The sequence below is a fragment of the Diadema antillarum genome, unplaced genomic scaffold (genome assembly GCF_040938485.1).
Source record: "Diadema antillarum isolate AM-2024a unplaced genomic scaffold, OU_Dant_1.0 seq00000675_RagTag, whole genome shotgun sequence".
NCBI lineage: Eukaryota > Metazoa > Echinodermata > Echinoidea > Diadematoida > Diadematidae > Diadema > Diadema antillarum.
The window spans coordinates 39,624-50,613 of NW_027271581.1; the positions used below are offsets into that span (position 1 = coordinate 39,624).

General features: G+C 44.5%; 2 protein-coding genes across 2 annotated transcripts; one reads left to right on the plus strand and one right to left on the minus strand.

Annotated features, from left to right (window-relative positions):
- Window positions 1-4,092: 4,092 nt before the first annotated feature.
- LOC139736978 (uncharacterized protein F54H12.2-like) lies at window positions 4,093-5,367 on the plus strand. The gene has a single exon (XM_071647650.1). It carries the CDS (start codon window positions 4,093-4,095, stop codon window positions 5,365-5,367), a length of 1,275 nt encoding a protein of 424 aa, XP_071503751.1.
- A 2,611-nt stretch (window positions 5,368-7,978) lies between these two features.
- On the minus strand, window positions 7,979-9,787 carry LOC139736979 (uncharacterized). The gene is made up of 2 exons (XM_071647651.1): window positions 9,061-9,787; window positions 7,979-8,718 (listed from the first exon to the last, which is right to left on the minus strand). Exons 1-2 carry the CDS (start codon window positions 9,785-9,787, stop codon window positions 7,979-7,981), a joined length of 1,467 nt encoding a protein of 488 aa, XP_071503752.1.
- Between the last annotated feature and the right edge of the window lie 1,203 nt (window positions 9,788-10,990).

A 10,990-nucleotide genomic window follows, 5' to 3' on the forward strand; every position in this document is an offset into this window, starting at 1 on the left:
TGAGGAGCGGTATTTTTCCGGGGGAATTGCACGTTGCTTACTTGAGGAAATGAATATAAAGAGGGATGCAGGCAAGCGTACCACGCAGTTTGTAAATCAGACATTGTAAGGCAAACGTCTCAACATGACCAAACTGCTAGAGAGAAATGCTCCATTCCTGGAAGTGTTAGCACGTGGGACCCGGAAGCAAAAGCATGCTATACTCAAAGGGGCGGGAGACGATCTTTGTCGGTGTTTGGCCGAAATATGTCACAACGTCTTACACGGATGCCTCAACCTGACATCCCGAGAAACAAGCAAATTGAAGAAACACAAAGCAGAAATCAGAGCTCTGGGAGATCGGAAAGTGTCGTTGACAAAGAAAAAGAAAATTGTGCGGCAGAAAGGAGGTTTCCTTCCGTTGCTGGCAGCTCCCATTTTGGGGATTCTGGGCGACCTCGTCGTCGGAGGGATTAAAAAAGCTGTGGCGAGAGGGAAGCGTCGAAGAGCAGCTGCAAGGCATAAGAGGGGCATGAAGAATAAAAAGTAGCTCAGTATCGCCGGTAGCCAGTGCAGACAGAGGTATGAATAACGCCAAGAAAATGGTCCTTGTGCCTCAGGAAATTGCACAGCAATTTTCACAATCCCACCATTCTACACAGCAACCTACGTATCAAGGTTTGGACAACCTGGACGCGCAAATGCAAGCCATTTTGAGACGGGGTGATATGCCTCTCGATCAAAAAGCTAAGCTCTATCAGCAAGCTCTACTGGGATACATAAATCTACATCAGAAATTAAACCAGCCCATTGCAGTCACCGTTCAAGACGTCGAAAATGCACACACTCATAATCAAGAACTACAATCACTCCCCAAATGGGAAGATGAAGTCATGGAAGGGATCAGCAAATCCCTCCGAGGAAAGGGCAAACGTCTCGTACGGCTCATTCAAACAGAAGGAGGATCCGAGCTTATCTTTAATCATAAAGGAGAATTGTTAAAAAATGGCGCGCTCGTGCCAGGCACACACGCGCTAGATCTCATTAAAGACGTGCTGTCTAAATCGCGGGCGGGAAAGACACGCCCACGAGGATGGAGGGAATTTGCTCTGGCACTGTCTCATCTCAATCCGCCCCGCGATTTGATAGCTGATGGCGCCAGCTGGGAAATGATGCATCCAGAGTCACTGCACGAAGAAGAGAAATTATCCGACCCAACGCCAAGAAAGTCAATGAGAGGCAAGCATAAAAGAGAGAAGTCAACGTGGGACTGGATCAGTCAGTATCCCGATTAGATAAGAAGAAGCTGAAGAAGAAGACGACATCCACTATTTGCTAATAAAACATCGGGGTGAGAGAGAAATTTAGAGCGTAAGAAGAAAAAGAAGATGCCTCGCTTGCCATTCCCCACTTTCCATCTCCAGCTTCGAAAGTTGAGGTGCAACTTTGCTTGTTGTAGAGGGACAATTAGCATAAGAGGTACAGATCATGTCGATGGAAAAGGAGCTGAGCAAAATTTATCACGACGTAAAACACCCTGGAAGTTTTGGAGGTGTCGAAAATCTGTACCAAGCTGCCAAAAAAGACGGGATAAAGGTCACGAGAGGTCAAGTCAAGGAATTTCTCCAGAGTCGTCCGACATACACCAAGCACAAGCCCCTCCGAAGGAGATTTCGCCGCAATAGAGTGTACTCTCACGGTATTGATTTCATCTGGCAGATCGACCTAGTAGATCTGTCCCGTTTCTCCAGATTTAATAAAGGCTACAAATTTATTCTCACCGTGATTGACGTTTTCAGTAAATATGCCTGGACGGTTCCTCTGAAGAATAAAACCGGCGTTACTCTGGTCAAGGCATTCAAGCATATTCTCAAAGATGGACGATACCCATACAAGGTGCAGGCGGACCAGGGCACGGAATTTACGAACAGAAACTTTCAAGCCTTGTTGAAAGAGAATGACATTAGCTTCTACACGACGCACAATGAAACTCACGCTTCCGTCGTTGAGCGCTTTAATCGCACGATAAAGACGCGCATATTTCGCTATTTCACAGACAGGAATACCAAGCGGTACACTGACGTATTGCAAGACTTTGTCAACACATATAATAAAAGAAAGCACAGTAGCATCGCGATGGCGCCCAGTGAAGTCACGGATGAGACAGAATTGAAGGTGTGGAACACGCTATATGGCAATCGCGGTACAAAGACAAGCCCAGGTAAACGCTACAAATTTAAAGTTGGGGATCACGTCAGAATTTCAATGCTCGCCCGGCCCTTTAAAAAAGGTTACCTGCAGGGATGGACCGACGAAATCTTCAAGATCATAAAGCGCCTACCTCGCGTCCCTCCAGTGTATCGCGTGTCAGATCTCATGGACGAAGAGTTGCATGGAACTTTCTACGCGGAAGAGCTACAGAAAGTTCGTGTTGAAGAGGACGAATACTTTCCCATTGAGAAGATTCTGAAAACAAGAAAGCGCCAGGGCGTCAAAGAATACTACGTCAAGTATCTGAATTGGCCTGAAAAGTTCTCCGCCTGGACAGCGGACGTGAAGCGCTTAACTGCCCCGTTGTGAGACCTGCTGTTTTATAAGGAGAAGTAACGTAAATCGAGTATCAGTTTGTCAAGATGTCTGGTACTGCGACCAACCAGGACTCCTTTTTTCTCAACCTCCCCTCGAATAGTAGCATGGGAGAATTTCCGGACAATACTCTTACGCACTTCAAAGTGAAACTACCACACCCCGTGCATCTATCCGGTGAATATGAATGCGCTCTCGTCGATGCAACTTTTCCTACTTCGTGGTACAACCTCATCACTACGGACGAGCATCCGACAAAATCATCTGTCAGATACAGAGAAGGGAATCGTGTGTTTGAAAAGAAACTTAAAGAGGGCTACTACCCTACCATTAGATCGCTCATCAACGAAATCAGGCCGCAAGGCGAGGAGCGTGCAGCGCTTGCCGAAGGGTGCCAGATAACTGTTATGGAACGTGCTGAAAAAATCATGTTTGATTTTCACGAAGGATGCCAACTGATCCTGAATGGAAGAATCGCACGCATGTTCGGATTTGAAAGCGACTACAAAGAGATAACTGGTAGAGTGATCCCACCGCGAACCTTCAGTCTCAACACCATTGATAACCTGTTTATTTACACGGATATTTTAGAGCATGAAATTGTCGGTGACAGTCGGGCGCCTCTACTCCGAGTTCAAACCAAGGTGTTTGACACGGTCGAGATAGATATAAGAGACGGAACGGGAGAATCTATCCCATTTACACGGGGGACGCTCATCCTAACGCTTCATTTCAAAAGGAGGGCGCCCAGTTATTTATGAGCAAAATGGTTAAACGAGGAAAAACTGCGAAAAAACAGCGCGGGCACAAACGGCGATCGCACAAGAAAAAGAAGAAGTTAGGAGCTACTATGCTCAGGGCCATAAGACTTGTCAGACGAATAGAAGGCAACAAAAGACATAGAGCATCGAGACGTCGTCAACATCGCAAACATCCGATATAAATGAAAGCGAATCACCCCTTAAACGTCAGTCGTCTTTCTGCTCGCGAAATCAACACAATGGAGCTAGTTTCACCCGCAGAATACACGGACTATCATGGATGGCGGCAAAGAGGGCGTGGACTTCCAGTGTTTAAAGGCGCGCCTTATCAGAGGGGACACGGATTTGGAGGTATTCTATCGAGTTTGTTCCGGTTGGCAATACCTGCAGGGAGGGCTGCTATCACGAGCGGAGTCAGGGCACTTCCTAAACTCGGCAAGATTGGCGGGAAAGCTCTCGCCAAAACCGCCCTGAAAAGAGCCCTTCCCGCCATTAGAAAGAATGCGCCTAAATTAGCAAGAGAAGCCGTGAATGCCGGCATAGAGTCGGGAATTCAATTTGCTGTGGATAAACTGGCTAAAAAGAAGAAGGCGACTCGGAAGAGAAAGCACCGTGACGCAGGTGAGGCGGTGAGAGGAAAAATTGCCAGAAGAGAATCCATAAAAAGCTCGCGCAGATCGCATGCACGTCACAGTCGGAAAAAGGCAGTGAAGCGTCACACATCCTCATCTAAGCAGAAGTTTGACGATATTTTCGATTAGACAGCATGGGACTCGTGCATGAAAACAGCTGTCCGTGCACAACCAGCGCTCTCGACCTGTTCACGGTCCCACCTACGCAGCTGACGGTGGAAGATGGGTATGCTGTAGACTATCACCCCATTGCAAACATAGACAGCGGGCCCATTGAATTCTTCGTATCAGGGAGCGGTTCGGAGTACATCGACCTTGCCAAGACATATCTACAAGTGAAGGCGAAAGTCGTCAAGTCAAATGGAACGGATCTGGCAGCTACGGACAAAGTTGCCCCTGTCAACCTTTTCATGCAGGCACTTTTCAGCCAGGTGGATATCAGTCTGAACGAAAAAATCATCACACCCTCAATGCCGACCTATCCGTATCGCGCATACGCTGACGTCATGCTCAACTATGGCCCGGAGGCACTGAAGTCTCTGTACACGATGAGCCTCTTTCATCGGGACACTCCGGGCAAACTTGACGTCACGGAACCGGAGCCAGACGCGGACGATGCTGAAGAAAACGAGGGGCTGAATGCTAGGTATGACTATGTGAAAAATTCGGCCTTGATCGACATGATTTCACCGATACACGCAGACCTTTTCTTTCAGCCCAGGTATCTCATCAATGGGGTAGACCTTCGTGTAAAATTAATTCGCCACAAGGACGCGTTCAGCCTCATGACAAACATTCCAGCATCTGGCTATCGCGTCAAAATTGAAAACTGCATGCTGTTTGTGAGAAAAATCAAAGTTTCCCCCTCAACAGCCCTAACTCACGAGAGGGCGTTGGAGAAAGCAACGGCCAAATATCCCATCGATCGTGTAGTCACAAAAGTGATTTCGGTTCCAGCGGGGCAGATGTCTCTCCAGCAAGACCACGTGTTTCTGGGTCAATTGCCGAAGAAAGTGATCGTCGCCATGGTTGATAATCGGGCTTTCAACGGGAATTACGGAAAGAACCCCTTCAACTTTCAACACTTCAACACCAACTACTTGGCCCTAGATGTAGACGGCAAACTCGTGCCCAGCAAGCCATTTCAGCCAGATTTCGAAGGGACAAAGGGGAAGCAGTACATGCGAGAATACTACACGCTATTCTCCGAACTTAATAAGCTTGAAGCACAGCCAGAACTCTATACATTTCGAGGGACGACTATGCCAAAGGTTTTACCCTGTTTGCATTCGATCTGTCTCCAACTGGGAATTCCGAAGGAAGTTTCGCTCTCCGGAAAAACGGGAATCTCCGCCTGGACATCCACTTTAAGGACCCCCTACCGAGTGCCATCAACATTCTCGTCATAGGCACGTTCGAAAACGTGATAGAAATTGACAGAGCTAGAAACATCTTGAACGATTTCAGCGTTTGAAAATGTACAGCAAAGACATTGACAGAGCGCTTCGCAACGATAAGAGGACTTCGCCGGTCTATGCAGGTGTTTACCCGTCCGACATGCTGCCCATGGGCAAAATAACCTACCCCTCGGCATTTGTTGTCAACCTGGATAGCAGCCATCAAAAAGGCTCGCACTGGATTGCTATTTTCTTCGACAAGTCTGGTAAGAGCGAGGTGTTTGACAGTTATGGAAAACGCCCTCTACCGGCCACTATTACAACCTTTCTTCGTCGCATACCCTCAGCGGTAATGCTCGTCACAACACTACGCAGTTGCAGAGTTTCTTCTCCACCGTGTGTGGCGCTTATGCCATATTCTACATCATGCACCGAACTCTGGGAATACCAATGGAACGAATCATCGGCATGTTTGATAAAAAGGACAGGGGATACAACGATCGCCATGTTCAGCAATTTGTAGAAAGGCATACCAGTCGCCGTTACCTGCTCTTGGACCCTAGCCTCGTACAGGAACAGTTTGCACGTGCCTTTTATGGGAGACGATGAATTATTTAACGTATATTAGAAGAATTATTTTGAAACAGTTATTTGTGAAACGATTAGTTTGCAACGTCATTTAAAGTTGGCACGTTGTAGCTTTGAGTATTCAGAAATTTAATCGCCGTTTCGTGATAAGCAGGATATCTTTCTATTTTTTAATTTTTTTTTAATTTTTTTTTTTATTTTTTATGACAAGGTAACGCACTAACGCATAATTGTTCTTATCTTTCTCATTTTTATGTAACGTTAGCATTCAGAAGAGAATGTCTCAAGCCGATATTGGATCTATTCATAGTTTGCAGCAGTAAAAAAAAACAAAAAAACAAAAAACAAAAAAAAACAAAAAAAAGATAACAACAATGAAAGTCGGAAAAAAAGTAGTGTACCACTGTATTTTATGTCTATTTATTACTCACTCGTAAGAGCAATCCGCGTTGTTTCGAGCTCTGTATTTGCATCAATTAAAAAACTGCAGAAGGAATTTTGTACCTAGCGTAGTTTGTAATTTTGTTGTAAGCAAATAAAAATCAATAGTTTAAGTTCGATATGTTTCTCTCAATAATGTAAGACATATCATTTTTGTCTGATACATTTTTTTGAGAAGCGTAGGTTGTAAGGAGAAAAAAATAGGTCTTAATTTCCTTTTATTTTGTTGTAAGCGAATAAAAAAAATCTTAGATCTTCCTTTTGAATTAGAATCTCGATTCATTGTTGCGGCCTAATGATCCGCGTTGTTCTTCATTTTCTTTTTTTACTGTTAAGTGAAAAGCTGTTAAAGAAATTTTGTGTCTAATATAATTCAATAAAGGCGATTGGTTCGCTTATCATTCTGTAAGATTTGTGAGAAAGAGTCGTTATTGCATTTGTGTCTTCACGCGATCTTACATTATGTCGGATAATCTCATGTCGTGTCATGCCTTAACAGCTAATTACACACACACACTCAAACACACACACACGCAAACAAACACACATACACACACACATTCAAACAAACACACACACACACACGCAAACAAACACATACACACACATTCAAACAAACACACACACACACACACACACGCAAACAAATACATACACACACACATTCAAACACACACACACACACACACACACACACAGAGAAACATATCCGTTTGCAATGTAACCGAACAATAGCCGCATAGATGTGACATTTATGAGCATAATCATTTCACTTCCATAAACACAAGCGAATTTTATTCTACAATTGTAAACACAAATCAAACGCATAATTCGTAGCACATCTGATACTTTAATGCTTCAATGAACGTATAACTTCAAAACGTTCTGATTTTTTTTTAAATTTCTTACAAACACTCGATGGCTGTAACAATGAGCGCATGGTGTGAACATCATACATTTCATACAAGCCTCGGCAATAATACAACGTCTATACACATTCATTGACACATACTGGAGAACCCCGTGCGTTTAAAACGAGTTCACAGGTAGCAAAAGCTTTTGGCGGAGTTAATGAAAACCATGATAGTTTTTTATACTTAAACTCCTATTTTCATCACTTTTACAGACTCTTTACCAGATGGCGCTGCACAAACCAGTGGAGATAAATGATTAATCTTTTCTCAAAAGTGCCTACATGTTTGACTGAGACCTTGATGGTCGTTACCTTTACTTTTTTTTACACATTTTACGTGTCAACAAATTACTTTTACCATCATATGCATCGATTCGTGATTTTTCGCGGCATTCGTACACAAGAGAATACAGAGATAACATAAATTTAAAAAAGAGAATACAGAGATTTAGTACAAGGAAAATACCGTGTAAGAGGATACCCCCAATAAACTCATTAGTGATACGAGGAAAGATAAGAGAATATGTTGATAATTCATCCTTGAACTTAACCGTAATGAAAGAACAAACTATTCAGCAATTCAAACTATAATTCAAAAACAATATACTTTGCCCGAATCAATTGTCAATGCAAACGTATTATATTATATCAAGCATTGCCGTTGCCTCTGATTTAACTCAATTAATATCCGTACGGTAGTGTGTTGTAGTCATCTAATTTCACGCGTTTATCAAACACCACGCGATGAATCTTTTCTTCCGCTCTTGTTATTAATTCTCCCTTGCTGGTTCGCGCAATGCGTCTTGGGTTGGTAACGACGTTGGGCTCTAACTGGACCCCACGCACCATAGATTTAAGACTATCAAAGTTCACAACTCGCTCGTTTCTCAAATTTAGAGTGATACCCCGGACTTTGCACACGGTCGAGTAGTTACCACTCTTCCCCTCATACACTCTGTAAGCATAGTTTTTGCTACCGCCCGAACAAAATTCTTCGATGTAACTGCCATCTCCATGACAGAGCAGTTCGTCGGTCATATCGCCTAAGAAATTTCCCGTCTGCACTTTCGGGGCGCCCTCTCTGTCGATGTATATGACGGAGTCGGTGTCATAGTACAGCACGCGATCTTGCAAGAGGTCCAAGTAACTGTAGAGTTTTAGCCTGGCCTGCGCTGTCGTGTAAGCGGCAAGCACTACGTTGGTATTATTGAGGGTGGTTTCGAACTCTGCTTTCGGGGCGTGGACTACCTTCGCGACGAGATCCGTCGGAAACTCAACGCGTATAATCTCTCGGGTGTCATCGGTGAGGCGCTCGAAGAAGGGCCCTGGCTGTGTGAAGTACTCGGCTCTGGCTAGATTACTGCGCTGTCCCATTTTGCCCCACATGCAGTTGAGTGCTGCCTTTCCCACAGCTCGCAATCCTGTATATAACAAAAAAAAACCAAGCAAAATAATGTCCCATTCCTAACAGATAATTGGTCGCAATAATATCTTAATATAATTTTGATATGTTTTGGTTTTGATGTAATTACTTTTTCATTACACTTATGCAAATATGTTTCGACGTGTAATTCTTATATTTATGTTAACAGGGCTCTTTTTAAAAGCAGGCCTTTTGACTCTGAAAAGACTACCCTGTTTTTAAAGAAGACTGAATAAATAAATAAATAAAATAAATAACATTACGTAACATATTTTTGGTTTGTATAATTTTTCCTTATTTCAAAGACTTTTCAATGCCATTAACAATTCTTCACTCTCACCTGGGTTGTGTTTAATGCGCTCAGGATCCAGTTCCACACCTTCCTTCTCCAGGTACTCCCTCACATAGCGCTCCCGGTTAGTGCGAACATCTTCAGGCATCGGAGCGCCTTCTTCCTCCCCAGCAAAGCAGCAATCGCTAGGCCAGCCGCTCGCTTCTTGTTTCACCTTTAAGAACGTGTTGATGTAACCAGAAAACAATCCACCCGTCTTGGTCTTTGGATCATATTGCGCGATGTTATGAAAATGCCACACTTCAAACATTTTCCCGAGCTTGTATCCCTTGGTCATTGCATACTTGACTTCTTCCGTCACCCAGGTCCCTTCTAGCATCCTCTCCTCATCAGCGTGTGTACAGGGCGTTTGCTGCTTTTCGATCGCGCACGTTCTGCATAAGGCGAACATCAGCTTTGAGGCGACACCTGGCGGGCGGTAGGGAATAACAGGATGATACAGCTTCTTAGGTGGAATTAGCTGACACTTGATCAAACCTTCGTACTCTGCAATATCTTTGAAGTTCTCGGTTATGATTTCGGGATGTCCTGTGGGATACTTGCCGACCTTGTTGACCCAGGGATAAAGACTGCACACGTCTACATATGCAATTTTTTCCCCTTCGCCGACTCGGTGATACAGTCGTGAAGCTCCTGTCATCCCCCCGTAAAACCCCTCTCGCGGATTGAGAGGTGCTCTGACACTCCCTTTAAAGTCTCTGTAGAAGCGCGACATGTCCGGGTCCTCTCTGAGATTTTGATCAAATTCATGCTCCCAGATTACAATCACTTCGTATCCAGCTTTCTCGATTGTTTTTTGCCGCTCCACCGTCTTCTGATAGACGCTCTCGACCGACTCGTCGCTTCCTGGCACAGCAAGATCTCGCCGTCTAAAACATGTCGGACAGCCATGCCAGAGGCACCCGTCTTCTCGTGCAATCCATCCGCAAAATAATTGCCTATTCGCACTTCACCTCCGTTCATTGCGTGTCTGATGTTGATGCCTTTTGTATGAGCGATCCATTTCAGCCAGCACAAGGCTTTCACGGAATGATTGTGGTTTAGGTTGTACCCCTGGGGCTGCACCAAGCCGATGGTTTCTTGACGAAGAAATCGTGTGCGAAATACTCGGCTACAAGCAGAGGCAATTGTGACGTCATCTTTAAACGGGTCGACACCGGATGCCTCGATGAATGCCCTACGAAACGTCATGCAGCCTCTCATCAAAATGTCCACGTCACTATGGCAATATCCCATCATTTCCACCTCCAGGTCATAGTCAGTATTTTCATGTTTGGCGTACCACTCTTCAAACTGTTTGCTCGCGTCGCTTCCTTTCATGCTTTCTGGATCAAAATAAATCTTGTCAGGAATGGGTCCGCGGTAACCTTCGTTTGATTTTGTGTTAAAGAGATGAGGGAAGTACCCCTTCCTCAATTCCTTCAAACCAAACGTTTTAGGAAATTTGGCCAGTGGCATGGCTAGAAAACTGAGGGAATCGATCAGCGTCACGTTTTTGTATTCGAGCTTTAGAATTTTTACTCCGTTTTCTATCACGTTAGGTGCTATACCCTGTTCTAGTAGATATTCTTTGATGAACAGCGCATCGTAGCCTCTGGCATTATGCGCAATTGCCCGTCTTCCCGTATGGATTGTGTCAGAAAAAAGCCACTGGCTAAATTCGTTTCTACACGTGTCACCTTTAAAGGTCCATTCTCTCTTCTCGCAGATGTTGCACAACTTGTTTTCGGCCTCCCAACACAGCGCACAAACCCGGTATGCAATACACAAATTTGGCACGTGCTTGTATATGACGCCTAGTTTGTTTTCGGCAATGGTCTCATCTTGTCGGCATTCAAAGTCATAGAATATGTAGGCCGGGATGGATTCCCGGCACTTTTTCATCCACGATTTACACATTTTGGTCCGAGATATTATG

Bases quoted from the DNA above. Each gene is read 5' to 3' on its own strand.
- LOC139736978 (XM_071647650.1), top strand. From the start codon at position 4,093: ATGGGACTCGTGCATGAAAACAGCTGTCCGTGCACAACCAGCGCTCTC.
- LOC139736979 (XM_071647651.1), bottom strand. From the start codon at position 9,787: ATGTCGCGCTTCTACAGAGACTTTAAAGGGAGTGTCAGAGCACCTCTC. The intron at 8,719-9,060 runs GTGAGAGTGAAG...TGTTATATACAG, and splicing joins GCGCATTAAACACAACCCAG to GATTGCGAGCTGTGGGAAAG.